At 43.6% G+C, this 17448-nt stretch overlaps 1 protein-coding gene across 1 annotated transcript in view; it reads left to right on the top strand.

The window, feature by feature from the left end:
• LOC310798995 (plasma membrane calcium-transporting ATPase 1-like) overlaps positions 1–17448 on the top strand; it is a gene marked incomplete at its 5' end in the record, with an annotated part of 104812 nt that overhangs the window by 51691 nt on the left and 35673 nt on the right. Inside the window, 5 exons of the mRNA XM_083661563.1 lie at positions 4035–4217; positions 10281–10495; positions 11935–12177; positions 14305–14546; positions 15813–16050. Coding sequence (XP_083517689.1) covers positions 4035–4217; positions 10281–10495; positions 11935–12177; positions 14305–14546; positions 15813–16050 — 1121 coding nt within the window. The remainder of the gene's footprint in view (positions 1–4034; positions 4218–10280; positions 10496–11934; positions 12178–14304; positions 14547–15812; positions 16051–17448) is intronic.

Here is a 17448-nt window from a genome sequence, read left to right as displayed (position 1 = left end):
TCCGGTCCAACCTCGTCCTCAGAATGGACCATGTGCAACTACAAAGATTCCTGGTTTTGACACCCCGACCTTTTTTGGTGTCCAATGGTGATATCTGCGGTTGTGAGTTTGATCAAATGTCAAAATGTCCAAAAATTGCCTCGTTTCTGCAAAAGATTCTGTCCGAGTATGTTCTAAATGATTAGACTAGTGATCCATTCCCACGCAAGGCTAATGGTTTCTGAACCTTGTCGTGAAGATGATCGTTTTATTGGTCGGGATGATAATTGACCACCTTGAAATGCAAGTGTGTGGCCTTTATCATATCTCATGTCTGAGTGGCTCGAGGGTGACCATTATTCTTCTCTCATTGGATGCCTCTAGAAAAAGGGTGATTAGTAACGCTTTGCAATCAGGCTACATTAATTATATTCATTATTTTGGTCCTTTTGGGCAGCAATTTTAGTGAACTGTAAAGTAATACCTTTATGGCATTTTGGCAAATAAACACTCAATTTGTACAGTACCACTTCTTTCCCACTGCTGGGAACTGGTGGCAGGCCTTGCAGAGGAGGATGGTGCCATTTTCCCCCCTCTGTCCCTAACCACTCCATCTTCCACACACTTTTTTTTTTACCATATTGATTGCTTAATTTTTATGTAATTTTTTGTTTGCTCATCGGTTTGTGTGGGGTTGGCATTTTCTCCTCGTGCTCGTTTTTTTACTGCTTCAGGCTGTGTACTCAGTTCTTTTCCGATCAAAAACAGCGCACTGAAAAGAAACGCCCATTCATTGGCTCCCACAAATCATCTATGGTTGCCCACTGGGGACAATAGGCGCATTGATGCATGACTATTTGACATCTCAGTGAATAAACTAGGACGACATGCAGAAACAGGGTACTCTCTAGGTGGCATCTTTTGCCCTATGAGGGGCTGTTCACACATAGCGTTTTTCCCCAACTGCCAGCACTCTTTCCACACTAAAAGCAAGGGGACGCGGCCGCAAGGCGTCAGAAAGGCAGGCGCTCATCAGAGCGGAGCACATTCGAAAGATGGGAAATGTTCGACTTTTCAGAAAATTTTCAACAAATGGAGAAATAGGACATTGTAATCAGTGAATTCCTTACTGTAAGAGTGATCATAAAGGCATTATGGATTATACTGGATTTGTACGTTATTGGAAATATCTGTTAAGCCTTTGCTTGTTCCACAACACTGTGTTGTCTGATAGAAGAGCTGAACAGCTGGTTACTGAGCTAGCATCTGCTAAGTTAACGTCAGGTGACTTTATCATAATCTGCTTTTTATTTCTCCTCACAAAAAGCGTTCCAGGCACGCAGCACTTTTTCCATGAAAAACGCTATACTGTATGTGAACAGCCCCTTATCATTTCAACGTCATTTTAATTCATGACACTGGTAAGCACCCACGACTTATACTCTCACTGTCATTATTGTAACATGCATGTACCAGCCAGACGCACAGGAGCACTAAGTAAAACCCATCCATCCAACAGAAAGTTGGTGGTTGGAAAGACTTTAGAAAGCCTGGACAGATTTTTGCAGTGGGCAGCTGACGTTCTTCTGAACTCCTGTAAGAGTCAACTGGAGATTGGTGCTGCACTATGGAAGAGGTGTCATCCAGGAAACTAAGATGTGCATGGTCCATTGGTACTGCTATCGGTACCAAAAGTGATATTTCTGTGATGATGATGATGATCAGAAGTGGATTTCCCGTTGATTGTCTAATAGAATAACGATACAATTGACTCATGTCCGAATTAAGTTCAAATTAATGAATTTCTGTAGCTCTTCATCACAAGCATGTTTCAAACTTTACAGAGAATAAGCCTACCTAGATTTAACTAGTGGCCATTCTTCCTCTGAAAAACCCAGAGCTAGACCACTGGTCCAAACCCAAACTAGTTTCTTAAAACAGATGGTTGGCTCTCGCAATTTTCAAATGCTTCTGCCTAAACGTCTGTGCTTCGAGCTGGGAAAAGTTGGTCAAAACGAAAAGGGGAACTCAAGGAAAAATATGAGCGATGATAGGGCGATGTCCCGCCTAAAGGCAGGTGATTGGAGAAATACGAGTATTTCTCCAATCACCTGCTTCGGTTTGAACTTCGTCCGTTCTGAAGCGTTTTTTCCCCCAACTTCCTTTGACCAACCTCTCTGTGCGTGAAGTACAGACTATATGATGCATTCGCAGAATGCAGAAGAGACAGTCTGGCTTGAGAGACTAAACCCAAACTAACACCAAGCCAACTGTGCCAAACGTACAGGGTCCACGCCAGACCAGGTAGCGAGATAAAAGCTTGAAGATAGGACCTGTGAGTTACCTTTACCTAGAATAAAACTCTCAAACACATAAGCAGTGAGTCACACAATCAAGTCAACTGCATGTCACGTAGGGACAGACTAAGGTTACATTGGGGGATTATACCGGTAGGGCTAAACCTAGTGATTATGTTAGGTGTAACTTAAATAAATCATAATAAAGAGTAAGACCAGTGGGTAATCGCCGTCTCATATCATCCCATCCCTACTAATTGCTGTATTACTGTTTTTTTATGGCAAAAAAGTTTCCAACCATTTTTAAAGCTCATCTACTCGTATTCAGTCAATTCCAGGGAAGTTTTTTCCTGAAATAACAAGAAATTCTTGGTGATATCCAAATAATATTGTCACAGTTTTAATCAGTTTTGATTTTGTACTGTCATACCAGTCCTTTACAAGGCACCATTGTACAGTACAGAAGGACAACAGTAACATAAACGTCCGGTGCTTTGCCGTGGCAGTATAAGAAAGAATAGCATTGGATGGAGATGGCGAATAGTTAAATACTAGTGAATTCAATAGCACGTTGTGCACTCTTGCGCAGAGCTCAAACACATCACACACTCCACCACAAATAAGACAAATCCAAGCCGATGAAGTGAAATGCAAATATTCTTATTTGCCTATGTAAATCAGGAGCAAAGCTGTGTAGCAGGACGACTTGTCTTTGTGTCGACGAGACGAAACAAGGAGACATATGTCAGAATTCCGTCTACCCTCCCAACTGCCTTGTTCCCAACTGCCTTGTTCCCAGCCGCTCGGCTCTGATCTGTTCAATGCTGTCTTGACTAAAGTGGGACACTGTTTGTCTATGAGTGACACTCCCTTGTTAAATCCTCTCTGTTTTATCTCCTCTGCTGTACTCTGTGGTATGTGCGCTTAATGTTCACCAAGCTACTTTTTTCCATTATTAACTGCTGTTCCTAACATGTTGGCAAGCGTGTTTCACAATGCCCCCAACCCCTTGGACCTTTTTTCATTCACATTGCTTGTTCTCTGATAATTAAACGGTGAAATGCCATTCTTCTCATTCAGCCAAAGCCTCTGCACAAAGTCAGATCCATGGTAATGATACTACTCTCTGGTCTTGGGTGACAGCTTTTTTTCCAACTGTTCTCCAACGCTAACTGAATCTGCTCGTCTGCCTCCCTACCCTTCATCCCCAAACCACTCCTGAACCCTTGTTCCCTTGTTTCTTTTAATATCTCCTCCTCTTCATCACCGCCACCGTTGACCCTCCTCCTCCTCGACCATTTTGTAAAACCTCCAATCTTGTTTTTGTTTTTGTTTTTTGTTATCTACTTACCATGATCAACCGTTGCCCTCTTCCCACATGCTCCACTCTTATTCCCTCCCGATCTTGAAAAAACGCTTTCCTCTTTTCTCCATCTCCATCCCTGCAACCCTGTTGTGGCCCGGCTTCGACGCCTGCTGCCCCCTGGCATCCTGCCAAATCCTCCTCTCCTCTATTTCCTACCCCATCCTCTACCCATCTCAATCTTCTTCTTTCACCACCCTTCTTCTCCATTTCTAAACCCCTTTGCCCATCACCCTTTCCTCTCGCCCACTTTCCTCCTCCATTCTGGCCCCCAACCCATCCCAAACCCTTCCTCTCCATCTTCTACTCTTGTCCTCTCTCTTCACCACCCTCCCTTTTACCCTCCCCCCACCTGACTATCACCCCCCCTCCTCCTCCCCCCCCCCCCCCCCCAGCTAAGACCCAGGATGGCATTGCCCTGGAGATCCAGCCGCTGAAGAGCGAGGAGGCGGTCGAGTCCGAGGAGAAGGAGGAGAAGGAGGAGGCCAAGCCCGTGAAGAAGGTCAACGTGACCAAGAAAGAGAAGTCCGTCCTGCAGGGCAAACTCACCCGGCTGGCTGTGCAGATCGGGAAGGCTGGTGAGGGATACACGCACGCACGCACGCACAGATACACACACACGCACACACACACACACACACCCCACTGAGATAAATAAGCTGGAGGCATGTTAGATCGCCGCTCTGGCGGCAGGTACCGGTATAGGTCACAAGGCCCGCCTCCGCCATGTTAGCGGATGGGAAAATGAACCAAACAGAACAATCAAAGTGCACGTCAGATACATTTTTTCCAAAGGTGGTTTGTATGATTTTAGATAGTTCTTATCACACTAATGCCTGTGCAAGTGGTCATTTTTCTGATCAGTTTGTTTTTAAGTAGTGGATGAATTGACAGCTGTGGCAGCCAGTCTCAAGCCATCACTGGCTGGATAGGCTGCTTGCATTATACTGTAGACCTAGTTTACATAGACCAGACGCTGCTTGATGTGTACCCATACTCCATAGACTGTATATATTATCGATGGACCGCAATAAAAAAGGGCGCGTGGCTTGTCGAGAAGAGTATGACCACTTGCCGGCAATCCTTTCTCAGAGGAATATACACATATTATAACACGTTTTAATTTTTAAATCAAGTTGTGTGTGTTTCTGCAATGTAAGGCTATATTTGATGCAGACATCACGGAATTTTAAAATAACCGACATCTCGTTAACAGGATGGCTACTGTATTTCTCTTAAACATAAAATAGGCTAAATATGGCACTTTTTATTTATTTAGCAGCCAGTCATATTTAGTATATGATTGCCAGTAGCCTATTTAAAATGCCTAGTTGAAAGGTTGAATCTCCATCGTTTCAGGGGGCAGACCATACAATCCCATATAATACAGAATATGAAAATATCTATATAGCCTATCTATAGCCTGCAATGGGGAATTCCAAACGTCTGCGTTTTCCCAGTGTCCACACTCCCCCTCTACCGCGGCCCAGAAAGCCGGAGACGAAAGCCTACGTTTCATCAAACGGCTTGATGAACATTCGAGGCAGTGTGGACAACAGGTGCAAGCGAAGTGCCGACCCATAAAAAACGGGCTAATATAGACATGGCCTAAGTGAAGAGTGGGCGGGGTTAGCAGCCTTGGAGGAGGCATTTGGCATCCAATCATCACCCGGGGAATAAAAGCTCAGCGAGCGAATGTCCCTTGTGCCCATTTCTCACAGCCAGAGGGAGGGAGGGAGGGAGGGAGGGAGGGAGGGAGGCGGGGTTGAGGATCAAAAATGCACTCTGGTTTATTGGATACATGTTTTATTGGAAACATGATTTACTCGGAAGTTGGATGCATTTTCTGGGTGCCATTTCAATTGACCTCGATACGTTCAGGAGCTTTCAGACCAGAGTGCAGCATTCTCAAGCCATGGACCAGGTTCCATCATAAACCGCCCTTCACAGGAGTTGATCCACAGGAAGGTTGAATAAAGCAGAGAAGTCCAAGCGCTTATCCCACTTCAATAGTTGTTTTTGGAGTTTCAGTCAGTCCGATTGCTCCACTCATTTTAAATGACTATCCCTGATGAAGGCACCTATGCAGAAGTATGTATGATAGACAGACAAATAAAGGCATTTTTTTCTTTTTCATTAAAGGATTGTTTTGCCCTTAATTCAAATGAGCACCGTTTTTGCTGCCAGACCTAAAACCTGTAGTAATATGACAATTTGAAAGCCTGCTTTTCATCGGACTTCACACAATTGTTTGAGTTTAAATATATCACATCGGCTATATTTAACACATTGAATGCCAGCCATGTTTTCATTCCTGTAGGTAAGTTGTGCCAGGGGTGTTTTTGACGATTCTGGCTCATTTTAGAACAGCCGAGGATTCTTTTCTGTTAAGAATTCATGAACATCAATCATCTAAAAATAACTAATAGAATGTGTGCTTTCTCTGTCTAAAAGAGTTAGTTTGCAGAGTTAGTAGTTATGTAGATATTAGCCGTTGAGTACAGCATGGTTTCAGCGTCTGGAAATTTATTCAGAGATAAATGGCTTTTTGTGAAACAGTCACTTTAACCATTCATTTTTGGCATCAGTAAGACCGTCAGACATTCTAAACAATAGTTTTGAACAGTAATTTCCTCCATAACAACAGGAAACACCCCTCTCATTCAAACTCCTCCCTCCGTGTGTCTTCTCCTCCTTCCTCCTGGCTCTAACAGCGGGCGTGTCAGAAGCGCGTTGCTGCTGCCTGCCTGCCTGTCTGCCTGTCGGGCAAGACGAGTCTGAAATGGATTACTGTAAAATCGCGTCGCCATTTCCTTGAATAGCTTGCTCCCGCGGTGTGTGTGTGTGTGTGTGTGTGTGTGTGTGTGTGTGTGTGTGTGTGTGTGTGTGTGTGTGTGTTCGCGCGTTGCTGCGCGGCTCTGGGGGGAAGGGATCTCTGTCCGTTCTGTGTGTGTGTGTCCGGGCTTCTGACTGTAAAATCGCCAAGCCATTTCCGCGGGAGGCGGCTGCTTTTGTGGCTTTTGGGTCCCGTGGCTGTGACTTCTCTCGGTCTCTGTCGCCACTTAGTGGTCGGTAAAATAGATTACACACATGCTCTTGCTCCAAATAGTTATCTCAAAGATGTAAAAGGGGTTGATTGATGTCCCACCGTCAAAAAAAAAAAATCTTTATGTAAGACGAGTTAGTCCGTCCTTGGCACTTAAGCGCTGGATTATGTAAGACGAGTTAGGTCGTCTATGGCACTTAATGAGTTAAACTCAAATAGGTGTGTGATGGATTTTTGCTGAACAGTATCATCTGAAAATAGGCTATATTTAAAATGTACTTGGCACTTCACGTTTCATGCACATGCGGTTTCAAACAGTTAAACATTGCTTGGGGGGCAAACATTATTATAATTATTTATTTATTTTTTGCTCATGGCTGAACCACAGTTGCGCAATGACATCAGTGTTTGTCACTTTGCTATAGTGTACTGTTACGTACTCTACTGTTACGTTGTACTGTTACGTACTCTACTGTTAGGTTGTACTGTTACGTACTCTTACGTTGTATTCAGCAATCAGTCAAGTCAAAGATTTAAAGGATATTCCTTCAAAAAATTATGTTTCTAGGGCATCCGTGTAGTGTAGCGGTAGATTCCCTGCCTATCAACACGAGGGTCGCAGGTTCGCGCCCCCGTGCACCAGTGCCTCCTCAGGTCGGTCGGGGCGGCTGTTCCGGGCGGAAGGGAACTGATGGGGATTAGCGTGATCCTCCCACGTGCTACGTGCTGTCGGTGAAGCTCCCCGCTGCAGAAGCGGCTGGCAACTGCACATGTGTCGGAGGAAGCATGGTGCTAGTCTACGGCTCTCCCCAGATCGGCAGAGGGTGGAGCAGCGACCGGGGCAGCAGGGGGGAACATTGGCCAAGTACAATTAAGGAAAGAAAAAAATCAGTCCTTTAGGAAAGAGGCATATCAAAAGTATTAATGGATGGATATGAATTACTACTTTTTCAGTTTGTCTCCTTTATTTGTTCTCAGAATCTGACACCTCAGTAAGTGCTCCCCCTATAGCTTGCAGGATAAAATAGTGACAAACACAGTCAATATTGCACGCACACAGCAGATTGACCAACTGGACGGACAGTAGCAACTTTTCAGTACTTTACATAACTGCCTTCATTGTTAACAGTGTGTCATGGCTGCTTTCAGTTCAACAGTTGACAATGACAGCATTCAGTTTAACAGCGGATCATGGCGAACGATGGAACTTTTCCATCTTTCCATGATTGCCGTTTTTGCGATTATTATTTTCCAATTTTTCAGAACGCATGCATTTGTGCTGATGAAACACAGTGAAATCAGTTTACATGCATTGTGATGTATTGCCAGCATTATTACTCAGAATTTGAATGGATAAAAATGTCCTTCCTCTGTTTGCTACGGTAATTTGGCTATACACCATAAAATAAGGATTATGGAATTTGAAGGTTTAGTTGCTATGGTGACAATGCATGTCGAGGCCGTAAGACTAGAGTCTGTCACAATTGCTTGAGAACTGTGCGGATGTGTCTGTTGCACAAGTGCTTAGCAAACTGTCAAACTTAACTGAAAGCTAATGTTAGTCAACCAGGTACTACTGTAAACATAGCTTTAACAAAGACTGAACCTCTCTCTCTAGTTCTTCTAGTCAACATTAGCATAGTAGGTTCTATGGCAGCAAGGAGACAGAGAAGCTGTTTTGGCCTTTCCTGCTAAACTTCTTGCCCTTACCACTTCCTGTAAGTCGGTTATACGGAAACTAGCCCGACGCTTCTCATAAAAATGGCCGCCGTTCTGGCCATCCAGGAACATTGATTTGAATTGGAATGACTGTTCTATCCATTCAAGGTCTGTGCTTATGATGTAATGATGAGAAAAGTACCTTCACTTTAATATCATGCTTCTTAAAGTATTCACCTCCCGACATTTTTTGCATCTGTCTGTGTGTAGACGTAATCCCTGTGAAGATCATTAACTCAAGAACAATACATAATAGGAATTTCAGAATTTCACAGCAGCTTCCCCCTATAGAGTAAAAGATCCCACTTATTGCAAGTCACTTTGGACAAAAGCCTCTGCTAAATGATGTAATCTAACATAATGTAACCTCATTAGATTTTGGATTATCTTGCTGCATACATTTTCATAATAATGAGGGAAAACTGTTCCTTGACGCTTAAACACTTTGTGAATTCATGTTAATGTGTGTTATGCCATGAAGACATGTTGACAATATATAAAAAAAATACTTGCTAAATAATGCATTGAATAGCATAATTAATGACCTCATTAGCATAACTGCTTTTATTAATATACCATAGCATGGTAATTATGGTGCGGCATTAAGCAGCTCATGTACCATTTATGTGATTATATTCATTCTTTCATTCAGTGTGCTTATAATATACTTATGATGTGAACTGTAAATCACTTCTTAAAACACCTCTTTCATAAAATTGCTTTTATGTACTGTATATATATATATATAGATTTTTTTTTTACAAACACATTTATTTACTCTTCTAAGTAAGGTGTGGGGGGGGGTTGTTTGCGGTCAATGTCTAGTCAGTTGATCTCGTACTAAACTTGGATACTTTTTGTTACACGTTTCCTTTCAGGGATTGAATGATATTTGCTAAATGTTTGCTAAAAATATGTATACATTTTATAATGAGCTCTTTCCATTCAATCCGTTTGGGAACGTGCTTTGAAGCATGTCCATGCCTTTCTCCTCTCCTATTCTTCTGATCCACAGTCAACACACTCTCACTGGATTACTCTTAAGTGTTTCTGATGAGTAGCTGTCGATATACATGTTTAAATATTCAATAGAGATCCAAGTGCAATACTGCACAATGAATCTTTCAGTTGATCCACAGATATGCTGTAGGCTCGCCCATGGAGACAAGACAAGGCAGGTTTATTTGTATAGCACATTTCATACACAGAGGCAGATTCAAAGTGCTTGACATAAAATAGATCAAAGACAAAATGGATCAAAGAAAAGCGCCCACAGAAAGAAAGATTTACAAAGTGAAAAAGATAAGCTTCGTGTAAAAGAACAAGCTAAATGCATTTACTGTACATTAAAATAATCAAAACAAGTAAAATAGAGAGATATTTTACCCCTTTTCAAGGGAAAAGAATCAGGCGAAGAATAGCGGCGTTACTTCTTGGTATTTCCAGTGGGACGATTTCACGCACGAGATAAATGTAGGTTTAGGCCGAGCTGGACCTTGCCTCTCAGGGCTTCCATAGATTTTAGATACGCGCTGTAGGAATAGCTTGTTATTTTGATACCTGGTGATGCCATCAGAGCACCGCTTTCAGTGTTACCAAAGCCTGTCTGGATTTCAATGATCCCTCCGCTCCGTTCCTGTCGCTCCATCCAGGTCTGACCATGTCAGCCGTGACGGTCATCATCCTGATCCTGTACTTTGTGATCCAGGTCTGATCATGTCAGCCGTGACGGTCATCATCCTGATCCTGTACTTTGTGATCCAGGTCTTATCATGTCAGCCGTGACGGTCATCATCCTGATCCTGTACTTTGTGATCCAGGTCTTATCATGTCAGCCGTGACGGTCATCATCCTGATCCTGTACTTTGTGATCCAGGTCTTATCATGTCAGCCGTGACGGTCATCATCCTGATCCTGTACTTTGTGATCGACACGTTTGGGGTGCAGGGCCGCCCCTGGCTCAAAGAGTGCACCCCCATCTACATCCAGTACTTCGTCAAGTTCTTCATCATCGGTGTGACCGTGCTGGTGGTGGCTGTTCCTGAAGGGCTGCCGCTGGCCGTCACCATCTCGCTGGCCTATTCCGTCAAGGTGAGGAGGATCAGACACACACACACACACACACACACACACACACACACACACACACACACACACACACACATTATATAATATTATATTAAATGTGTTGGCTGGTTGATTGGAGGCTTTATAAAGTCTGATGGGCAAGTAGGACCTCCTGTGTTGCTCTGTGCTGCAGCGAGGCAGAATGAGCTCCTCTGCCTGGCAGTGTCATGGAGTGGGTGAGAGGTGTTGTCCATGATGGCCCGCAGTTTGGTCAACATTCTCCTCTCAGCCACCGTACCCCCGTACCCCGTAGAGCAGTGGTTCTCAAAGGGTGTCAGGGGACCCCCAGGGGTCCTTGAGGGGGGTTCCAGGGGGCCTCACCTCCTTCTCTGTGATTGGCTGCATTGCAGCTTCCACAGATGCACTCCATCTGCTGATGTTTTTTCAAGGTGATTTGTTTGACCACACCTATATATACTACCCATTGTCATCTGTTCTGATGTACACTGATGATGGCCTAAGGCTGAAACGCGTCTGTTTAGCCCTTAATAAAAAAACTCAAGATTTACTCTAATTCGAGTGCTGTTGCCTACCTCTGTTACTGGGTTCCAGGGGGTCCCCAGCCAAAAGGAGGGTAATTTATTTTAGCTGTAATTCCATTCATAAGTAACACAATGACTATTTTGGTCATGGGTTTTATACACTTTCTGTAATAAAACATCTAAAAGCATCGATCTTATTATCATATGGGGGACCGTGGGACAACATCCTATCAATGGGGGTCCCTGGTCTAATTTTTGTCAGTTTAGGGGTCCTTCATGTGAAAAGATTTGAGAACCACTAGAGGGTCCAAAGTCCACCCACCACATTCTCTCCAAATCCTGTGGGAAACACTGTTGGGAAACAATATTCAATCTAAACAATATAGTAATAGTATTAGTATATTGTTTATGATCAAATTGAATATTATGCCTTTATAATGTTTATTTGTATGTTTTCAATTGTCACACACTCATGAATACACATTAAGGTTTGTTTATTCATTGGGGGAAATGACCACTGGAGCAAACGCCGCCAACATCCCTGAGCCGGCTACTTTTCCTATCAGGCTGGCTAATTTGGGGAACCCCCTGATCAAGGCATTATTCATAATTTCATGGTTTTATTGTGGAAACAAGAGAGGAAATTGGAGGAACTTACCAACTACCATTTAACAATTTATCTATTTTCCCTATAATTAGTACATAATTGCATGGTTCTTTCCAGGAAACTTCCAAAGACATTAACAGTTCCAATCTAGGCAATCATTTTGAAATTGTGGACCCTGGAAAATATTCAGTAGCATTACCGTTGTGTACATATGGGCTCACCTGAAGATGTGTGGCTAATAGCCTTTGTGTCATATCGCCAAAAAGAAACTCTGCCGAACCTTAGCCCCCTAACCTCTGCCCACTGTCCATTAGAAAATGATGAAGGACAACAACCTGGTGCGTCATCTGGACGCCTGTGAGACCATGGGCAATGCCACGGCCATCTGCTCCGACAAGACGGGCACGCTGACCATGAACCGCATGACGGTGGTCCAGGCCTACATCAACGACACCCACTACAAGAAGGTCCCCGAACCAGACGTCCTCAAGCCAGAGACGCTGGAGATCTTGGTCAACAGCATCGCCATCAACTCCGCTTACACCACCAAGATCCTGGTGAGGATGGGGGGACGAGACACACACACACACACACACTTGTCTTGCTATACTTATGAGGACCTCCTATTGATTAAATACATTTCCTAACATTAACATTAATCCTCACCACCACAAGCCTGAAAATAGAATTTCAGTATTTTTCAACCTGGACGCTATTTTTTTTATTTTTTTATTTTTTTAATGTATAGCGAACTAATGTGAGCAGAAATGTTTGAAATGACACTAAACAAGCTTATTTTTGCAATGGACAGAGGCTCATATTGTTATTGTAAAAGAGGGAGAGAAAATGAATGCTTGTATTTACTTTGCACTAGCTTGTCCACCCCCCTCTCTCTCTCTGCCTGTTGCTCCTCTCTGTCTCTCCATGCCTGCCTGGCTACTCAGTCATGTAACGTTACTCCCGCTCAAATAAATATGGGCGGCCATCGAATTCAAATACCTTGTCCGTATTCTTGAAATCAGCAAAATATTCAACCATAACTCATTGCATGGCTCGATCTTGCTCAATACTGCATCAATAAATAAAATAAAAATGCTCTGATCAGTTAGTTAAACATAAAAAAATTACGAAAATAAGGTCCAGATTGAAAAATACCGAAATACTCCTTTAAAGCAAAAATCGTCAACATTTTCATATCAATAAAATTTAACTTTTTCTGAACTGAACTGGCTAGAGCAATGATAGCCACAATTACTGAACAGACGAAGATCGGAGCACCGGTATACAGGATGTGCACAATAACAGCAGTCCTAAGACAAATAAATAAGTCTAACTGATGCATACAACATTCTGAATAAAGTATAGAATCCATGAGAGGGGTTCAAGCCTTTGCAGACTAATAATATGTAACAATATTTAAAAGTTAATGTATAAAAGTTTATTCGGAGGCACTTGAACCCCTAATTCCAATGTAAACTGCAGAAATGGGTTTATGGACTCAAATGTCTTGAGACGATATTTTTTGTTGTTGTAGTGTGGCAAATTAGTCTAAACGAAGTACAGTAATGGGGTTGAATACTTACACAAACATGATTTTGTCATTTTAATATTATACGTGCACATACATTACTTTTCTTTGATCTCTCTTTGGTACAACAATGCGCTTTGCATAGAGCTAAGACTAGCTATCCACCAATACATGGATTTTGAGATGACTTCATTGCAAAACAAAATGTGCAAAGTCAAGGGGTCAGAATACTTTTGCGAGGCACTAGCACAGCATTCACACATGGACAGCAGCTTAGTGAGAGGTAGGGTAGCATATGTGCGCACATGAATGAGTGGTTATTCAGGCTAGCGCTCATTCATCTGGACTAATATGCATACACATTCTCACACATACACATTCTCACACATAGACATGTGGGCCCAGGCCCACGGAGCACTTCTGTTTAGTTTAGTCATCTCCTCTGTATGTGCTGCTATTGCTGTTGTCTTCTCATAACTCATAACTCATAACTCTGGTTTTACTGCTCAGTAAGTTTGATGACTCAAATTAAAACCACTGCTATTTTGCACCTGTTTGTGTATTTCTATAAAATACACAATAAATACATGTAAATATAAACAACACTTGTTTGTGTATGTCAATAAAATGCACACACACACACACACACACACACACACACACACACACACACACACACACACACACACACACACACACACACACACACACACACACACACACAAACACACACACACAAACACACACACACACACACACACACACACACACACACACGCATAACCACCATAATGCACCATAAAATGAAGCACTAGTGACAGACTGACCTTCCCATGCTAAAGTGAAGAACATCTGCAATAAGCCAGCGGTAACCTGATGCTGGCCGTGTAACTCGGTTGCATTCATCAGATTTTCAGCACCACTTTAGATAATCATATAAGACTCAACGACGCTGGGCCTGAAATAGCCTTCACAAGACCTGCTGGGGAGGGGAGGGGGGGCGTACAGTATATGAAGTAACATATTACACGTTCACCTACATTGTTTGCAATTAAGAATGTATGAGAATGCACTAAAAGAGAAATATCTTGTATATTTATACCCTTTATAACAAATATCCATCATATCATATCCAAATCTTTTTGTCCCTTCTCAGCCTCCAGAGAAAGAAGGCGGCCTGCCCCGCCACGTGGGCAACAAAACAGAGTGCTCCCTGTTGGGCCTGGTGTTGGAACTGAAGAGGGACTACCAGCCAGTCAGGGACGAGATCCCAGAGGAGAACCTCTACAAGGTTTACACCTTCAACTCCTCCCGCAAGTCCATGAGCACTGTGCTGAAGAACGCCGACGGAGGGTTCCGCATGTACAGCAAAGGAGCTTCCGAGATCGTCCTGCGCAAGTAGGCAAAAGACAGTGAAATGTCTAGATGATAAATAGACAGATAAATAGATCATTTCAGATGCAAGTAGCCATCTGAAGGGGAGGGAGAGAGGGATGGATAGATGGACAAATAGTGAAATGTATGGTTGGTGGTTTGGTTGTACAGATCTTTGGGGCCTATTCACACCTGGTATTGAAGTGCAATCTGTATCTGAATATGCGTTCTGCCAAATCTTCAATATGATCACACATCCTTTGCATTTACACTTGGTATTCATTTGTGATCGCTACAGTGTGTTCGCATTGGTGAGAAAAGTCCTGAAAAACTCCAGCACGATCCGATCCTACCCGACATTGCTCCTTACCCTCATCCATATAGTGAAGGAGTCGCCGTAGTGGCGTCAAAAGACGGCCTTAAAAAACGACAAAAATGTTTCGTAAAAAGACGCTCCTTTCTGCCTCAAATGAAAAGTGAATACAGGCTGTCTAATGACTCTACTCCTGCCAGCTTTGTTGTTGTTGACAATGTCACCTGCATTTGACACACAGCTGACTGCCTGAGATCCGAGCACAATGCGTGCGTGCTGTAGCACGTTGACGCCTTACACCTTGGTGGCACCAGGCCCGTCTGTGCAGCGTTCCGGCTGCGCCGCGGCTTTGCACCATCCTCTGCACGGCGGCATGCCCCACAGCACGCGTTTCAGAAGCCGAGCGCTGCCTGGCAGCTGATGCAAGATCGCGCGGGATTTACGAGATTGCGCGATACTGTGTGTACAATGGGGTGGATGTAAACAGCACAACACACAAACAACACAGTCTGTCATTGACTTGCTTTTCATTTGGTCATTTTCCCTTGATGAGACCTGCTGCGTATCTTTAGCGGAGTGGGGCGCCGCTCCTGGGACGCTTCTGATACGCGCCGTTGCGCGCCTGGTGGGATCACACGCGTTGATTAAAATGCCCGCGAGCAGCTCCGACGACCGCGTCGGAGCCCGAAAACAGCCGTTACATTAACATGCATTTTTCCATATCCAGATACGTTGCTCAGATACAGGTCACATTTTCATAGCAGGTGTAAATGTGGGTCATGGAGTGACGAATGGACGGACATACGGAGTGAAGGGTGGATGATAGAGGGATAGATTTATGAAGGCATGGATGGGTGCTTATGGATGGATGGAATGGCTTTTCTCTCCACTAATGTCTGCCCTTATTGTAATCCCATTCCTTCGAAAAACCCCTCCTCCCTCTCCTTCCCGTTCTCTCCCTGGTCTCGCTCTCCTAGATGCTCCCGTATCTTGAATGCCCAGGGCGAGCCGCGCATCTTCAAGCCCAAGGACCGCGACGAGATGGTGCGTAAGGTGATTGAGCCCATGGCCTCCGAAGGGCTGCGGACCATCTGCGTGGCCTACAGGGACTTTCCTGCCGAGGCCGGCGAGCCTAACTGGGACAGCGAGAATGACATCCTCACCGATCTCACCTGCATTTGTGTGGTCGGCATCGAAGACCCCGTCAGGCACGAGGTATAAGTCAGAGTTGACCCCTATCGCCCAGTTCTATTTTAACCTCATAGCTCATGTTCCCTCTATATGCCATTGGGGTCTAGTCCTGTGCCACAGAGGAGTCTGCGGGTTTTGAAATCAGTGTTGGATGGTGGAAAACCTGCAGGACCCCACTGGCTTAGAGTGAACATGACTCCAGAGTGAGCTGAGAAGACCCCACTCTACTGTATACTAGTGCCGAATGTGACTCCACTCTGTCCAGATATGCCACAGTATGATCAATATTGAATTAGAAAGTGATATCAAGTAACCTTGGTTTTTGCTGAATCCCGATATTATGTACAGCTGCGAAATATTGAATTTGTCCCAGACAGTTGTACTCTGCAAAGGGAATATGATACTGATGTCAATAAGGGGACATCCATTTAACACTTTCCTGTCTAGACTTGAGCTAAACGAACTCATTTGTATGAGGAGCTCTGAAATGGACGGGGACAGCAATAGCATTTATTTCAAAATGTCCTGTTTAGAAGAAGAGCTTGGCACATCTCTTTCCCTGTTCTTCAGGTATCGTCGGACAAGGACAAAAGTGTTGATCAAATGTAAGAAGGGAGTCCCGCACACTGTCCAAACTTACAATGAAGATTTATTTTGTGACGTTTCGGTCACCGACCTTCTGTTTGAAAAAGGTCGGTGACCCAAACGTCACAAAATATCCATCCAATACAAGGATCACAGATTTTTTGAACAGTCTCTCTCCCGAACTGAAATGACACTTTTGATCCCTCCCCATGTTATGTCCCTCTCCAATATCGTGTTTCAACATGAAATGCTCTCCAAATGCAGTTTCAAGGTACAACGGAAATGACATGAATTCGTAAAAATACATCTCATATGCCCATATTTAGTCTACTAGCGTATATTCAAAAATACTGTATATTAGCCCGTATTAATATCCATCTAATACAATTTAGTATATTTTATACATAGAACATCATATAAACGTTAAATAGCAGCATACTGTATAGGACGAATCAGCGTGACGTCACTTGACACCCAGAAACCCCAGCGGCAGTTAATAGTATGAGTTGTGCCAAACAAACGTTAATATCTCAAAAACTATACATCACGTCGCTTATAATTTGACATTCTGAGTGAGAGCAGAAGTAGCTCAAGAGTTTGATGTATAATGCATGCATGTCGTGTTAAAGTTGTGTGAACTGTCGCAGTTTATAAAATGTAAACAGAGTTAACTGGCTAGAGTCAGACACTCACGCCTCGCGCCACTTGGGCTCCATAGGGTTCCCATTGCCGCTGCCACCCAGTGATTGGCTACATTTGGTATCTCAAATTGCATAACGAGTGGTGCTAATTGAAATAACCCAGTGTTCCATAACACTCACTGATGCGCTCTGCACT

Source organism: Poromitra crassiceps (assembly GCF_964638095.1).
Source record: "Poromitra crassiceps genome assembly, chromosome: 27".
Taxonomy (NCBI): Eukaryota; Metazoa; Chordata; class Actinopteri; order Beryciformes; family Melamphaidae; genus Poromitra; species Poromitra crassiceps.
Note: the sequence above shows the minus strand (reverse complement) of the source record. Positions and strands in the feature narration are given on the sequence as shown.